Here is a 17,682-nt window from a genome sequence, read left to right as displayed (position 1 = left end):
GGATCAGTACAGGATCAGTAATGTAATGTATGTACACAGTGACTCCACCAGCAGAATAGCGAGTGCAGCTCTGGAGTATAATACAGGATGTAACTCAGGATCAGTAATGGCAGGAACGACACCGGGGGGGCCACACAATATCCCACCGCTGTCACCAAATTGTCAGGAATGACACCGGGGGATCATACATTATGCCACTGCTGCCATCACTTTGTCAGGATTGTAAGGGATTATGCACACGCACGATCCCGATTACTCACTACTTAGCTATCGATGAGCAGTAAGCGTTTGGCTTACACACCTCCAGATTCCAACGCATGGAATATGTGTATATGCACCTGTACGATCACTGCCAGCTTCACAATAACCCAATTACAATTATTCGCTGCCACCACTGATCAGTTTTAAAATATAATACAGGCCTGATCGGATGCCTGCTTTCTGGCAGCATATATGGATTTGGGGAAGGAACGATTACAGAGCACAAGGAACAGAGCTATTAAATTTTATATTTAATCCAAAAGCTGGGTCTTTTATGCCCCCTGCCCACACACTCCTCTGCGATGACCTCACGTGGGCGGGGCACCACCATTCATATTTTTATTAAAAACTCTAACTTCTGGAATAACTCCTCGCTGGTTGATCGCAGAAGCTCACAAGTGATACCATATTTGTTATTACGAATTTACCTTTCTTTAGAGACTACACATGGCATAGCTGCAGTCTGTTATTGTTGTACTTTTGCATTATAGCTCACTGAAATGGCGTACAGACCCGAAAAAATATGCATATTGTTCCTTACATGACCCTGCTACTAAAAATATGTGTCCCATTATTATCAGAAGTATAGAAATTCCGATATTCCATATTTTGTGTCTGTGCCAGCGAGACTGCGATTGAACTCATATGCAAATGGAGATGTCTTGGTGTGAGGTAGGACTCCTTTGACGTGTAGGAGCTGCATCCTCCTCACCCAGGTGTATATTTATTACAGGCCTGTGCTACTAGGAACTACATTCTTATGTTAATTGCCTGGACAATTGAGTTTGCCACCTTTCCTGTGTGTGCTGCGATTTGCATGGAGACATCTCCTTAAATTGCCAGCTCTTCTACTCTGACAAATGGTAGATAGGGGAGGAGGGAAGAGTGGTTGGAGGAAAAGAGATAGGGAGAGATCACAGGGAGAAAGAGATTTTCAATATTTCTATGACAAGTAATGTAATGTATGTACACAGTGACTACACCAGCAGAATAGTGAGTGCAGCTCTGGAGTATAATACCGGATGTAGAGCTTACGCTATTGTAATAAACTGATTATTGATTTCTCATCTCACAGGGAGACTCTGGAGGACCTCTTGTGTGTAAAGTCAGTGGAGCCTGGTACCAGGTTGGCATTGTGAGCTGGTCAGTGGGTTGTGCTCTTCCAAACCTTCCAGCGGTGTTCACCCTGGTGACCTCCTACCAGTCATGGATAGAGCGTTACATCCCGGATATGACATTTGCCAAACTGACAAACATCCCGATGCCGCCTGTGAAAAGTTCAGGGACCCTCAGCATCCCGGATCCCATGTGGGCATTGCTGTGTCTGGCGGCATTAATAATCCATTACATGTAACTCATGTCCATCATCTTTCTCAGTGCAGAACTTCTGTCCCGTGATTTAATATTCACCATAAATAGTAATCAGTCCCTTCAGTCATCTGTGAGCGCCGTCACTGTCAGACTCATGGAATCTGTGACTATCCATCCTGTCTGCTCCCTGAATTAATAAACTGTTTGATACTTTTGCTTTTCACGCTCGGCTTTTATATTTGGTGGAGTTTTTATAACAACCTGCAGACTGGGCAGCATCACCAGCAGCGGCTGTAGTGTGTCCTCAGGCTGGATATCTGCCGCCATTACATCCTGCTAATCAGACGTCCATCTCACCTTCACGATGGAGCCAATGGAAATCAATGGGAACGCTGCCCAGACTTATGGAATCTGTGACTATCTATCCTATCTGCTTCCTGAATTAAAAAACTGCTTGATACTTTTGCTTTTCACGCTCGGCTTTTATATTTGGTGGAGTTTTTATAACAACCTTTGCTCCACTGTCCATTGTCATTGTAGCTTATTCTTTTACAATTCATTCTCTACAACACTATAACTATAATTACCTTTTAACAATGTTTTCAATGCCAACAACCCCTATCAGGAACGGTGTAACAAGAAATGCTAGATATGCACTTGCAGCACCAGCGTCTCTGCATTCTCCCTCCCCCGGCAGAGACGCTGACTCATTCACCACCGCAGCCTCAGTCTCGCTCCTCCTATTTCTTCTGCTGCCCAGGTTCTGCGCACTGCTTGCAGATCTCAGGGCACTGTACTTAAGGCGCTTCCTCCCTCTTAAAGAGTCAGTGCTCGCCATCCTAAAATGTCCTCAGCCAATGGCTGGGAAACACTTATTATTTAAGGAACCTCCACCTGATGGGAGGTGCCTCAGCAATGTTGTTAGTCTGCTCCCTGCATTCTGCCTGTACCTACCCGTACTCGCTTGGTCTTGTCTCGTTCCTACCTGTCCTTGCTTGTGCCTTCCAGCTGTACCTGCCTGTGCCCACTTGTTTACCAGCCATCCATACTCATACCTGCCTGTACCCACCTGTATACCAGCCATACCTGCCCACGTCTACCTGTATACCAGACGCCCCTACCTGTATACCAGCTGGAACTGCATGTACCAGTCTGTGCCCACCTGTATACCAGCTGTTCCTGCCTGAACCTGCCTTTGCCCACCTGTATACCAGCTGGACCCGCCTGTACCTGCCTGCATCAACCAGCACCTGCCTGTCTACCATCATGTCCCACCTTACTGGCGAAGCTCTGGCATGGCTAAATCCCCTATGGGAGAGATGGGATCCTCTCGTTTCTAGTCTCCAGTTGTTTCTTGAGACCTCCCGCAAGGTATTCAATGTGCCAGGCCACATTTCCTCCTCAGCATCCTTCCTCCTCAGATTGCGCCAGCGAAACCTCACCATGGGCCAGTACGCTATCTGAATTCTGTCCTCTGAGCTGGCCTGCTACAAAGAGGCGCTAGGCCTTCTAGGAGGACTTTCTGGGAGAATTTAAGACAAGCTGGCCAGTCGTGATATACCTACCACACTGGATGACCTGGTGTCTCTGGCAACTCAGATCGACATCATGTTTCAAGGAGTGCTCCAAGGAGGCGTCCCTCAAGAGACCTGTGCCTTTGGCTCCTGTTACGCACATGCCCGGACTGACTGGCATAAACATGGTTAGTGATCCCACTGGACCATGAACCGAGGAGTGCCTGGAGGGGCGTGACTAAGTATCAACTTGGTCCGACCAAGGTCGCACGGCGGCTCAGTTGACTCTGTGAACCAGGGAGGAACCGAGCAGAGGGACCAGGTGCCACTCAAAGTCAGACCCCGGTCACAGCTGTTGACCCACACCGGGGAATGCAGGAATGGGCAGGCATGGCTGGTATGCAGACATGTGTGTACTGGCACGCACGGCTAGTATGCAGACAGGTGGGTACTGGCAGGTACGGCTGGTATGCAGACAGGCGGGTACTGGCAGGCATGGCTGGTATGCAGACAGGTGGGTACTGGCAGACAGGAACGCAGGCTGGATAGGGACCAGTACAGATTGGGATACAGGAATAGAGCCGCAGGTGCAGTAGACAAGCAGAGCAGAGCAAAACCCGCAGGAGCGGTAGACAAGCAGAGCAGAGCAAAACCCGCAGGTGTGGTGGACAAGCAGAGCAGAGCAAAACCGCAGGTGCAGTGGACAAGCAGAGCAGAGCAAAACCCACAGCTGCGGTAGACAAGCAGAGCAGAGCAAAACCCGTAGGTGCGGTAGACAAGCAGAGCAGAGCAAAACCCGAAGGTGCGGAAGACAAGCAGAGCAGAGCAAAACCGGCAGGTGCGGTAGACAAGCAGAGCAGAGCAAAACCCGTAGGTGCGGTAGACAAGCAGAGCAGAGCAAAACCTGCATATGCAGTAGACAAACAGAGCAGAGCAAAACCCGCATGTGCGGTAGACAAGCAGAGCAGAGCAAAACCGCAGGTGCGGTAGACAAGCAGAGCAGAGCAAAACCCGCAGGTGCAGTGGACAAGCAGAGCAGATACACATGTGTCACCCTGGCCTGGATGCCACAAATGTTTAATAAAGCTGTGTCTGAGAGCAAGGGGGAGGCTCCCTGGTTAGGGACCATTAGCATGCAGCACCTCCTGTCCCAGGCCAGTAGGGGGAGCAGGCTGCCCCTATAAAAGCTGGAACTGGGGGCTTGGTTAAAGAGAACTGGACGACCTGTCTCTGAAGTGAGAGGCGTCCCAGAGAAGGGAGAGTCAGTTCAGCTGTAGCTGAGGAGGTCGTGTGGCAGTAGAGGAGCCACGAGCCAGGGACGGAAGGCGAGGTGAGCCTGTCCTGGCTGAGAGAGAAACTGATCTACCGGACTCTGGTGTCCGAGGCTGTTAGGATTCCAAGTCCTACAGCAAATAACCAGCCCGCAGGGGATTGTATGTCCCTTGGCCTAAGAAGCCCGGAGGTTCCGAGGCTGTTAGGATTCCAAGTCCTACAGCAAATAACCAGCCCGCAGGGGATTGTATGTCCCTTGGCCTAAGAAGCCCGGAGGTTCCGCCACAGCAGAAGGGACCAGCAATGCCGCACCAGGCCAAGAGTAGAAAGGGACCCAAGTTGCAAGCCATACGGGCAAGAAGACACGGCGAGCTCAGGAATGTGGGCTGTTACACCACGAGGAGGGAAATAGCCAGAAAGAGCGCAGAGAGCAAGGTAGGCCTTCACCCTCACCCTGACCAGGAGGGCTTCCCACTTGTTCCCAGACATCCAGGCCCCTCCTAGCCGGGACTGTTTTTGGGTCGTCTCACCTGTTCCAATAAAGACCCTGAACTGTTCAAGAGGCCTCCGTTTCCTGACTATTGCGATCGGAATCATCCCCTCCATCATCCACTAACACTGCCCTGGGGCTACATTCCTCCCGTGGGGAGTTATACTACTCAGTGCTGCACACTTACATCTGCCCCAGCGGTCTGCACTGCAGTGGCGGTTATCCCTTACTGCAATCCACGGGTGGCGTAGTCGGAACTTCCCATACATATATCAAAAGACGGTTCCCCTTTAAGTCTGACACCCTGAGCACGGGACCGGGTCGGCACTACTACTCCCCATCTGCATCCAGAGGCCCGGCCCTGAGTACCCCACGGCCCAGGGGGCGATTCACACACAAGGTACTTATAATGAAGTAGCGAGTGGACACTAAACTCACAAACAGAAGTACAGAGACAACGACTTGGAGTTAGGTGAAGGTTCAGACACTGCAGGAAAAGGGAAGGTACGGACATAGAGACAAACAGGTAACAGGCTAGGACACGTTGTGTAGTTGTTTAATGAAAATTATCTAGATACCAATAGATGCTAGACCTTAGGAATAATGGAGTGAGAAATAGGTAGTGACAGGTGGGGGCATGTGATTGGTGGTACTACTGCCCCGGCAGCTTGTGCCGGTGGTGGTGATTAGCAGATCCCACAGTCTTAGCCGTGGAATAGGGTTTTTCTTTTACATTTCCCCATTGTAGGGATTCACGCTCTCAGGTAGGCATTAGGGAGCGTTCACATGGGCAATGCGGTTTGGTCTAAGCAGGTGCAGTTTTATTGTTTTCATAAAACTCCATGGATTCAAAACCAAATCAGCCTCTTCTGGGCAGAAAGGTATCACAGCAAACAACAAGTCCATCCAGTAGCAGATACATGTCAGTGTGGGCTCACCCCAACAGATTACAGTGGGTACTGGCAGGCACGGCTAGTATGCAGACAGGCAGGTACTGGCAGGCACGGCTGGTATGCAGACAGGTGGGTACTGGCAGACAGGAATGCAGGCTGGATAGGGACCAGTACAGATTAGGATGCAGGAACATAGCCGCAGGTGCAGTAGACAAGCAGAGCAGAGCAAAACCCACAGGTGCGGTAGACAAGCAGAGCAGAGCAAAACCCGCAGGTGTGGTGGACAAGCAGAGCAGAGCAAAATCGCAGGTGCAGTGGACAAGCAGAGCAGACCAAAACCCGCAGGTGCGGTAGACAAGTAGAGCAGAGCAAAACCTGCAGGTGCGGTAGACAAGCAGAGCAGAGCAAAATCCGCAGGTGTGGAAGACAAGCAGAGAAGAGCAAAACCCGCAGGTGCAGTAGACAAGCAGAGCAGAGCAAAACCCGCAGGTGCAGTAGACAAGCAGGGCAGAGCAAAACTGCAGGTGCAGTAGACAAGCAGTGCAGAGCAAAACCTGCATGTGCGGTAGACAAGCAGAGCAGAGCAAAACCCGTAGGTGCGGTAGACAAGTAGAGCAGAGCAAAACCTGCAGGTGCGGTAGACAAGCAGAGCAGAGCAAAACCCGCATGTGCAGTAGACAAGCAGAGCAGAGCAAAACCCGCATGTGCGGTAGACAAGCAGAGCAGAGCAAAATCCGCAGGTGTGAAAGACAAGCAGAGCAGAGCAAATTCCGCAGGTGCAGTAGACAAGCAGAGCAGAGCAAAACCCGCAGGTGCGGTAGACAAGCAGAGCAGAGCAAAACCGCAGGTGCAGTAGACAAGCAGAGTAGAGCAAAACCCACAGGTGCGGTAGACAAGCAGAGCAGAGCAAAACTGCAGGTGCGGTAGACAAGCAGTGCAGAGCAAAACCTGCATGTGCGGTAGACAAGCAGAGCAGAGCAAAACCCGTAGGTGCGGTAGACAAGCGGTGCAGAGTAAAACCCGCAGGTGTGGTAGACGAGCAGAGCAAAACCCGCATGTGCAGTAGACAAGCAGAGCAGAGCAAAACCCACATGTGCGGTAGACAAGCAGAGCAGAGCAAAACCGCAGGTGCGGTAGACAAGCAGAGCAGAGCAAAACACACATGTGCGGTGGACAAGCAGAGCAGATACACACAAGGTACTTACAATGAAGTAGCAAGTGGACACTAAACTCACAAACAGAAGTACAGAGACAACGACTTGGAGTTAGGTGAAGGTTCAGACACTGCAGGAAAAGGGAAACAACGGACATAGAAACAAACAGGTAACAGGTTAGGACACTGTACAGACAGGAACTGACCCAGGAACAAGATACAGGAACGAGCCTGGGAACTCAGCCCCCAGGGTGGCGGAAACAGACTAGAAGTCACAGATACAGGTAACGGGCCTGGGTATACAGCCCCCAGAGTGGCGGAAACCGACTAGAAGTCACAGGTACAGGTAACAGGTCTGGGTATACAGCCCCCAGGGTGGCAGAAACAGACAAGCTACAGGACAGGACCTGGCAACTCAGTAGGAGGGAACACACTGAAAGAAAGTGTTTCTCAGGCACCTCCTACTTGACGGAGGGGGTTTAAGTATCCAGTGACTCACAGCAATAGGCTGGGGACGCGTTAGGAGTGCACACACAGTAACTTTAAGAATCAGGCAGTAACGGCGCTGCTGCCCTAAGCAATCAGACAAGAGACATGCACACAGCAAGTACTGGAGCAAAGTGTGCAGCCTGGACAGATAGGTAAGATGGCGGTCTTGCATGATGGGAGGTGGTAAGCCATGCCAGCACGCCACCAGGGATGTTACAGCTCCTACCTTTCCTCTCCTTCACTGACTCATTTCCTGCAGCAACATCCAATTTGTTGAATCAGCCTATCTGGACTCTAGTTCTACAGGAAATTTCATTCAACAGCCCCTTGTGGAGCAATATAAAATCTTGCCCCGACGTCTACAGAATCCATTGGTAGTGTTATCCGTAGATGGGAAACTCTATTCGAGGCCGTTCTTCTGGTTTCCGAGCCAGTGGAACTTCGGGTCAAAATGCTGCACTCGGAGAGAATCTATATTTATGTTCTGTCTGGTCTATCCCATTCCCTGCTCCTGGGCCTACCATGGCTACGAAAACATGAGCCTCTCTTAGATTGGAGATCTGGAGAAGTACTCTTTTGGGGTCATGCCTGTCATTAAAGGTGCCTTGTCCCCATTCACCCTGCCATTCCTACAGCTACTACATCAAATTTACCTGGCCTGCTTCCCGCTTATTGGACTTACCCGGATGCCTTTGATAAAAAGGAGGCAGAAACACTACCCCCACACAGGCAGTACGGTTGTCCTATATACCTCCTGCTTGATTCTTCTCCTCCTTGAGGCCGTATCTACCCTCTGTCCTAGGCTGAGACCCGAGCCATGTCCAAATGTATCAAGAAGAACGTAGCTAGGGGATTTATCCAGAAGTCCACCTCCCCTGCTGGAGCAGGCTTCTTCTTTGTAATGAAAAGTGATGGTTCACTTCCTCCCTGTATTAACTATAGGGGTATCAATCTGGTCAAAAAGAAATATCCCCTGCCTCTAATATCAGAACTATTTATTTACCTCAAAGGTTCCAGAGCTTTACCAAACTTGACCTGCAAGGGACATATAACCTAATCTGAATACCCCAGGGGGATGAATGGAAAACTGCCTTTAACACTCCGGATGCCCATTATGAATATTGCGTAATGCCGTCTGGGCTCTGTTATGCCCCAGTAGTTTTCCAAGAACTGGTAAATGTTATCTTCTGAGACCTTCTCTACTCGTGTGTGGTGGTATACTTGGATGACATCTTAATTTTCGTTTCCAATCTGCCCACACACAAGAGGGATGTTCGCCAAGTTCTGCAGAGACTGAGGAAGAACCGATTGTAAGCCAAGTTTGTAAAATGTTTCTTAAAGCAAACCTCTATTCCATTCCTTGGGTACATCATCTCTGAGACAGGACTAAGGATGGATCCAGAGAAAGTATCCACTGTTCTGAAGTGGTCTCACCCTGACGGTCTGAAGGCAGTCCAGCATTTCCTCATATTTGCTAATTACTATCGATAGTTCATTCCGCATTTCTCCTTCCGGACCACGCCAATCTCTGCCCTGACCCGCAAAAGTGCCAACCTCAGGGAGTCAACTGCGAAGGATGAGAGCACCTTTATCTCCCTAAAACAGGCCTTCTCCTCCGCTCCAGTGCTGCGCCTGCCTGACAACAACAGGCAATTCTTTTTGGAGGTGGATGCCTCTTTCTCCGGTGCCGGAGCTGTCCTCATCCAGCAGTCTCCCTCTGGCAGTATGGTGACCTGTAGTTTCTTCACTAAAGCCTTCTCAGCTCCAGAATGCAACTACTCAATAGGCGATCATGAACTGTTTGTCATAAAACTAACTCTGGGAGCTCTACTTGAGGGAGAAATTTATCCTGTGATTATCTATGTAGAGCCCCGAGGGTTCGACCGCTACAGAGGTATTGCATCTCAACCAGATGTGCGATATCTCACTTCCAGGTAAGGATGGAGTGTGGATCAGGACCTTGACACCTGCATGCATTACACCACATTTCCGGGGGGCAGGGCGACCGATATGCTCCAAGTGGAGCACGACAGTCCCTGTCCCTGGCTGGAATGGGGGGAGGGAACACCGAGGAAGGGGGGACCCTGTAGTGCATGGGAGGGAAAGGGCAGTTCCTGGGTGCACTTAGAGGGAGGTATAAAAGGTGGGCACCATCTTAGAGACGGTGTTCAGTCAGAGAGAAGAGGAGACAGAGTAAGGGCCTCTGCATGGGGATCTGCTCCGCAGGCAGGCCTGAGAGAGCGGCCAGAGCCTGGAGGAAGGAGGAGGAAGGAAGAGGAGCGGAGGAGGCTCCAGGAACAAGGAATGATGGTGTGTCACCCCAGGCCTGGATGCCACAAACTTGTAAAGCTGTGTCTGAGAGCAAGAGGGAGGTTCTCTGGTCATGGACCATTTGCATGCAGCACCTCCTGTCCCTGGCCAGTAGGGGGAGCAGGCTGCCCCTATAAAAACTGGTACTGAGGGCAGGGTTAGAGAGACCAGGACCCACTTCTGAAGCATCCAGAAGGGTTCCCAGAAGAGAGGGACAGGTCAGCCGCAGCTGAGGAGTCCAGGAGGCAAAGGAGGAACAGAAAGCCAGGGACAGAGGCAACGAGAGCTGGTCCTGGCAGAGAGAGACCACACAACCGGACACTGGGGTCCGAGGCTGTCAGGGTTGCAAGCCCTGCAGCAGATAACCAACCCGCAAGGGATTTCAGGTCCCTTGGCCTAAGAAGCCTGGAGGCTCCGCCACACAGAGGGACCGGTACAGCACGGAGAAGCTACAGGTACCTAAGGCCCGAGTCGCAAGCCATACACGGCAAGCTCAGGGACGTGGGCTATCACACCACTAAAGGGGGAGATAGTCAGCAAGGGCAGAGAGAGAACGGTAGGCCTACCCACTCACCCTGACCAGCGGAGCTCGCCTGAATGCCCTCAGACACCCAGGTCCATTCCTACCCTGTACTCCTGGTGGGTCTGTGATAAGATCTGCAGTAAAAGACCCTGGACTGCATTATTGGACTCTCTGTGATTACTGCTGCGCCTGCACCATCACCCCCAGCATCCTATTACACTGCCCTGAGGCAACACTCCTCCCGTGGGGAGTTGTACTATTCCCTGCTGCATCCCCAACACCAGCCTCAGCGGTCTGCCTTGCAGCGGCGGTCCTCCCTGACCGCAATTCACGGATGGCGTAGTCGGACATTGCCTAAAACATATAAAAGGCTGCCACTGGTCTGACCACCCTGAGCCACGGGACCGGGTCGCCACTACTACTCCCAGCATTGCCCTGAAGCCCGGTCCCGAGTGCCCCACGGCCCAGGGGGCGAGTCAGCTTTGGCGTAGTCGGCAGGATAGTAACCAAACCGCCACAAACGGGTATTGCGTGCCTGAAAAAGACTGTACACGTACCTTGAAAAGAGGTTTCCCGCCATCTGGAGCCGTTTCCCGCCGTTTTCAGCCGTCTCCCGCCATCTTCTGTCGGTTCCCGCCATCTTCAGCCGTTTTCCCGCCATCGGACGCCATCTTCAGGATGCCGCGCGGGAAGAAGAGGGGCGTGGACATCCAAAGCGCGCGAGACTTGAAGCCCCGCCCTACGCACCGACGCTGCGCAAGGTCCTGGAAGGGAGAGAGAGCGACGCTGACGTCACCAGGACGCGACGCAAGGTCCTCACACGGAGCAGCACCAGCGGAGACGCGGCCTACAGAGGAGGATCGTCGGAAGGTAGGCCACGCTTAACTAGGGGGGAGGAAGATGACGGACACGGAGGGGCCTTCTACAACCAGCGGGGCTGCAGCAGCGATGATGCCATTGTCTATGCCCTACATCCCCGGAGCAGCCTGGCTGCCCCAATACTCAGGGGACCCCCATACCTTAACTGACTTTAGGGCAAGACTGCACAGTTTATTCAAAGTTTATCCCCTGACGGAAGAACAGAAAGTGAGCATTCTGACGGGGCAGCTAACCGGTGCGGCCCAGCGGGAAGTGAAATCATGGTCAGATGAGGAGAAAAGGACAGTAAGGCTGCGTTCACACATTGCGTATTTTCCTGCTTTTTTTACCTGCGTAAGAAAGCGCAGCAAAAAACGCAGTGTGAAAAATGAAGGGTGAAATGTGTACTGTCTGTGTTTGTGTGTCCTGTGTGTGTGGATACTCACCTACCCGATGGATGAGAGACGCGTCTGCTCCGTCCCGCGCTTGCAGCATCTGCCGTGAAGCGATCAGCTGACTGTCACGTGACCGGCTTGTAATCAGCTGACCGGAAGCCGGTTACAAGCCGGTTAGCAAACAGCTGATCGGCTCACCGGCAGATGCTGGAAGCGCGGGATTGGAGCGGACCGGACCGGACGCCTCTCCCCTGACATCGGGTAGGTGAGTATCCATCCTGCGCCTCCGTTAAAAGCGATGGAATTACGCAGTGTGTGAACACCGCTGCGTAATTCCATCGCTTATAATGGGCACAATAGTGAGAAAGCGCAGGACGCAGTTGCGTAAAGAATTGACATGCCAATTCTTTACGCAGCTGCGCTTTCCCACTGCCTAAAATTACACTGTGTCTGAACGGCAAAGTGAATTTCCCATTCACTTTGCTGGCAGACACAAAGCACATTGCGTATTTTCAAAAAGCGCGCGCAAAAAAGCGCGTGAAAATACGCAATGTGTGAACGCAGCCTTAAGGACATTCTGACCCGGCTGCGGAGTACCTTTGATACCCGTACCTCAGCAGAAATCAAAATGCGGTTCTATGGCTGTAAGCAGCGAGCCCAGGATAGTATCAGAGACTATGCCTTGAACCTGCAAGAAGCCCTGAGAGCTATCAAACAGGCTGACCCTGGCAGCGTGCAGGACTCTGATAGACTGTTGACTGACCAGTTCATAGAAGGTCTGCTGTCCAGCGCCCACAGAACCCAGCTGCGCCTCATGGCCCTACAGAACCCCGATTTGACTTTTGCGCAGTTCAAGGATAGGGCCATCCGGGTGCTCAGAGAACCCACAGCAGGTGGCGCTGTAGCTTCCCTGCGCCCTGCCATCACTTACCACCAGGGGGCAGCGCCCTACCCCGCAGACCTTGTGGGGGCTGATGCACAGGCCCTAAATCCATCCCAGCCTGCAGACCTGCACCCTCAGGTCCAGGAGCTAACAAAGAGTGTGGCTGCATTAACCAGGACCGTACAGTTGTTACAGATGGACCCGTCAGGACCAATCAAGCTGGCTTCCAGTCCGGAGGATGCCCCGTGGTGTCGACGGAGGAGGATCCCACCGTTCAGAGGGAGGCCCGCTGACCGCTACACTGAGGATAGACAGCCGATTTGCCGCCGTTGCAGTCAGCCAGGACAAATAGCAAGGTACTGTACTTTAAATGGGCCAGACCTGGGGCAGAGGGCCAACCCCCAGGCATAAGGTCATCAGGCCCATCTAATTGACGTGATAAGTACGTGGGGGGACGCCCGGTCTTACCCGTAGTGCTGGACGGTATCCCCATGAGTGCACTGCTGGACACCGGGTCTCAAGTGACTAACATCCCCTACGTACTTTTCAAGCAGTACTGGAGTGACGCTGACATAACCCGCTACCCAGACGATGACTTAAGCATCATTGCCAGCAATGGCCAACCCGTGCCGCAGGTGGGGTTCAGAGAGATGACCATCAAGATTGGTAAGGTGGAACTGCCGGCACATGGAGTGATCATTGTGGACACTGACCGTCGTGAAAGTCACCCTAAAATAACCTTGGGTACTAATGTAATTGAAAACTGTCTTTCAGAAGTAATTGTGATTTTACAGCAGGTGGCGATGAATGCGAGCTGCAGCCAACAGAGAGTCCTCCAGAAAGAGATAAGAGCCCTGATGAGACGGCAGCAGGTAGAACTGTCTGGTGGTGAGATCGGTAGCGTAAGAATGAGTGACCCGTTCCCCATTTCCATGCCTCCCAAAAGTGAAATGATGATCTGGTGTCGGACTGCAATCGGGTTGAGAGGCAGAGACTACCAAGCCATGGTAGAACCCGTGTACTCAGACAGCAGGCCCACCATTTTGACAGCCCGGGGGGTGGTTGATGTCTGTCATGGGAGGGTGCCCGTTCGCATTCTCAATATTGGGGAGAGGGAGGTACACTTACCCAGGTACGCTACGCTTGCCAAACTGTTTGCTGTTGAGCACAAAGCTATCAGGGCCGTGGAACCCTTGCCTCCATCTCCACAGGCGGAGGGTAATGGCTCCCAGAAACAAAAGGAGGACTGGTGCCAGAAACTCCATGTGGGTGCTGACTCCACTCCCCTGCACCAAAAACAAGGAGTCTACCGGGTGGTTCAAGAGTACGAGAGAATTTTTAGTAAGCACCCGCTAGACTTCGGCAGAGTAAAAGGGATAGAACACCATATCCCCACTTGGAGCCACCCACCAATAAAAGAGAGACACAGGCCTGTACCCCCTGCACATTATCAGAACGCCAAGGGTATGCTGAGAGAAATGAAAGAAGCTGGGGTCATTAGAGATAGCTGTAGCCCCTGGGCAGCTCCCTTGGTTTTGGTAAAAAAGAAAGACGGTACCATGAGAATGTGCGTGGACTATAGACAAATCAATCGTATCACCCATAAAGATGCATACCCATTACCTAGGATAGAGGAGTCTTTAGCAGCTCTAAAATCAGCTAATTTCTTCTCTTCTTCTCTACTTTGGACCTTACTAGCAGGTACTGGCAGGTTCCTGTGGCAGAGGCTGACAAGGAGAAGACCGCCTTCACCACCCCAATGGGACTGAGTGAGTTCAACTGTATGCCCTTCGGGCTCTGTAACGCACCAGGGACCTTCCAGAGGCTGATGGAATGCTGTCTAGGGCACCGAAACTTCGAGACGGTCCTCCTTTACTTGGACGACGTGATCGTCTATTCGAAGACTTACGAGGACCATCTAAAGCACCTGGCCGAGGTGTTCGAAGCCCTGGCAGGCTACGGCCTGTAAGTGAAGCCTTCAAAGTGCCACCTGTTAAAACCGAAGGTCCAGTACCTAGGACTTGTGGTGAGTGCAGAGGGAGTAGCCCCCGACCCCGACAAAGTTACAGCCATTAAGGGCTGGCCAAGCCCCTCTAACATCAAGGAAGTGAGGCAATTCCTCGGGTTGGTAGGCTACTACCGAAGGTTCATCCCCGGGTTCACTAAGATGGCAGCCCCTATGCAGGACCTCCTGATAGGGCAATCTAAATCCAGAAGTCACAAGCCACCCTTCAAGTGGGACAAGCCGGAAGAGGAGTCCTTCCGCCAGTTGAAGATGGCCCTCACGGGGGATGAGATCCTGGCCTACCCCGATTATGGCCAGCCTTTTATCCTCCACACAGATGCCAGTAATGTGGGGCTGGGAGCCGTACTGTCACAGAACCAACAGGGCAGAGAAAGGGTGATCGCGTATGCCAGCCGGAAGCTGAGGCCCACTGAAAGAAACCCAGAGAACTACAGCTCCTTCAAGCTAGAATTCTTGGCAGTGGTATGGGCCGTCACATGGGTTTAAGTATTACCTGGCCTCCGCAAAGTTCACCGTGTACACGGACAACAACCCGTTGACACATCTGGACAATGCAAGACTAGGTGCCCTAGAACAGCGGTGGATGGCCCGGCTATCCAATTATGACTTCACAATCAAATACCGGGCGGGCAGAACCAACGCCAACGCAGACGCCCTATCAAGAATGCCCCACCTACCTGAAGGAGAAGACGACTCGGAAGAGCTGGAGGAAATAGAGCTCCCTGCGTTCCACTCAGCATTCTCACCGGGTAAGAGACAAAGACTTAACCACCGTCATGTTCAACCCCTTACCCCACCACAGCTGGGCTGAAACGCAAGATAGCGACCCTGCAATACGTCTGGTGAAAGACATGTTAACCCAGGAAGACGCTAGCCCTGGCCCGGACGCTCCAGAGGAAGCCAAGCAGATATGGAAGGAGAAAAGCAGGCTATTCCTCTACGAGTTAAGCTGTGCAGAAGGCTTGTCAACCACCGGACGCACGAGCTGACCTGGCAGATAGTGGTCCCAAGGCGAGATGCAGCAATGATCCTGGAGGCCTACCATGACAGAGCGGGACACTTCGGGTGGAAGAAACTGGAGTTCCTACTGAGAGAGCGGTTCTACTGGGTCGGCATGAGAAGGGCCATCGAGAAGTGGAGCAGGGACTGCGGCCCATGTCACCTCAGAAGGAAGGACCGTACCAGCCAGCAGACACCCTTGAGACCCATCGTCACCAGGCAGCCTCTTGAGCTGGCAGCTCTGGACCATGTGAAATTGGCTCCAAGCCGGTCGGGCTACGTCTATGCCCTGACAATTGTGGACCATTACGCCCGGTTCCTGGTAGTGGTTCCTGTTAAAGACCTGACAGCCCAAACAGCAGCCAGAGCCTTCCAGCAACACTTCTGCCGTCCACATGGGTATCCGGAACAGGTCTTGACAGATCAAGGTCCAGCGTTTGAGGCTGAAGTATTCCAGGAGTTCTGCAACCTCTACGGCTGTAGGAAGATTCGGACAACGCCTTACCACCCGCAAACCAACGGGCTGTGTGAGAAGATGAACAATATCGTCATTGATCTCCTCAAGACGTTACCCCTGGAAGAACGCAGCCTGTGGCCGGAGAAGCTGCCAGACCTGATTGACTTGTACAACGATATCTCGGTGAATGCTACAAATTGCACCCCGGCTTACCTGATGCGAGCAAGACCAGGTAAGCTGCCGATCGACCTGGAAATGGGAGTCCTGACACCTGAGAACACCTCCCCAGACGCGGACTGGGATACGGAACGGCGGTTACAGTACAAGAAGGTACAGGAGAGTGTGGAGAGGAGTCTAGCTCAAGGAAGAGAAAAGCAAGAGAGGCTCTTCTACCAACACGCCCCTGCTGGTCCCCTGGAACCTGGTGAGCAGGTCCTGAAGCGGAAGAGAAGGCTTCACAAGCTGGATGACCAGTGGGAGAGAGACCCGTACACAGTACTGCAGTCCGACCACGACAACCCGAAGGTATGTGTGATTACCAAGGATGGAGGAGAAACCACTAGCACCGTCTCCAGAGACCACCTAAAACGGTGCCCCGAGCAACTACAGAGTCCAAATGAAGATCAAGATGACCTTGAACCCGCAGAGGACAAGGAAGAGATGATCAGCACAGTTCTCGGAGAGTTCCCCCGGACCTGGACTCAGATAAATGGCGCAATAGTGCTACCCGTCCTACACTTCCTTCAGCCTACCCAGCAGGAGCCTACAGGAGGACAGGAAGAACAAGAAGAGCAAGCGGCCCCAGAGGTGGAAGAACCCACGCCAGCAGCCCAGAAGAGTCAGCCCTCTGCTAACAGTGAGCCTGCCATGCCTGCGGTAAACCAAAGGACCCGCAGACAGCTGCCTGCCCTGTCTGTACACCCAGCTAGTAGCTGCACCCTCAATGATAGTGGGGAAAGCCAGGTTGGTCCACCACCAGACAGTGGGTTAAGGAGCTCAACCAGGAGCACTAAGGGTCAAACACCAGCTCGCTGGAGGATATAGGTACAAAATCTAAATGTACCATGTATATATTTAATATGTTTGTTACCTGTAACTAATAGTGTTTTCTCCAGTATGTCTAGATATATGGACTGACAGGTTATGAACTTTGGATAACCGGAACTACCTTGTAAATAGTTGCACTTGGTGCCTCTTGCGAAGACGGCCACGGAAGAAAAACCTGTCTGGCGTGGTCCCGAGTGGTCCAAAGTAGTTTGCTTCGCCTTGCAGCCACGCCCAGGGCCAACGTTTGGGGTTTGCTTTGGACAGGTCCCCGCACCGGTTGAGACTTCGCCTTACTGGGTGAAATGGACACCTGGTCACAGGCCATACTGTGACCTAAAGAACTCAATATGTGGTGTTGTTTGTTGTTTTCTTCTCTGTTATGTTTATGTTATAATTTATACCCTGTATCGTGTTTCTTGTTTAGTCCCGGAGTACTAAGCTTTCCTAGGGGGGAATGTGTCACCCCAGGCCTGGATGCCACAAACTTGTAAGGCTGTGTCTGAGAGCAGGAGGGAGGTTCTCTGGTCAGCACCTCGTGTCCCAGGCCAGTAGGGGGAGCAGGCTGCCCCTATAAAAACTGGTACTGAGGGCAGGGTTAGGGAGACCAGGACCCACTTCTGAAGCATCCAGAAGGGTTCCCAGAAGAGAGGGACAGGTCAGCCGCAGCTGAGGAGTCCAGGAGGCAAAGGAGGAACAGAAAGCTAGGGACAGAGGCGACGAGAGCCGGTCCTGGCAGAGAGAGACCACACAACTGGACACTGGGGTCCGAGGCTGTCAGGGTTGCAAGCCCTGCAGAAGATA

General features: G+C 52.3%; 1 protein-coding gene across 1 annotated transcript in view; it reads left to right on the top strand.

The window, feature by feature from the left end:
* LOC141162620 (transmembrane protease serine 9-like) overlaps positions 1 to 1,795 on the top strand; it is a 231,740-nt gene extending 229,945 nt beyond the window's left edge. Inside the window, exon 9 of the mRNA XM_073648895.1 lies at positions 1,337 to 1,795. Coding sequence (XP_073504996.1) covers positions 1,337 to 1,615 — 279 coding nt within the window. The 3' untranslated portion in view covers positions 1,616 to 1,795. The remainder of the gene's footprint in view (positions 1 to 1,336) is intronic.
* Positions 1,796 to 17,682: the final 15,887 nt, after the last annotated feature.

The sequence above is a fragment of the Phyllobates terribilis genome, unplaced genomic scaffold (genome assembly GCF_046119375.1).
Source record: "Phyllobates terribilis strain yellow unplaced genomic scaffold, ASM4611937v1 Scaffold_9__5_contigs__length_417890890, whole genome shotgun sequence".
Classification (NCBI taxonomy): Eukaryota; Metazoa; Chordata; class Amphibia; order Anura; family Dendrobatidae; genus Phyllobates; species Phyllobates terribilis.
This window is presented reverse-complemented; position numbering and strand designations above follow the sequence as displayed.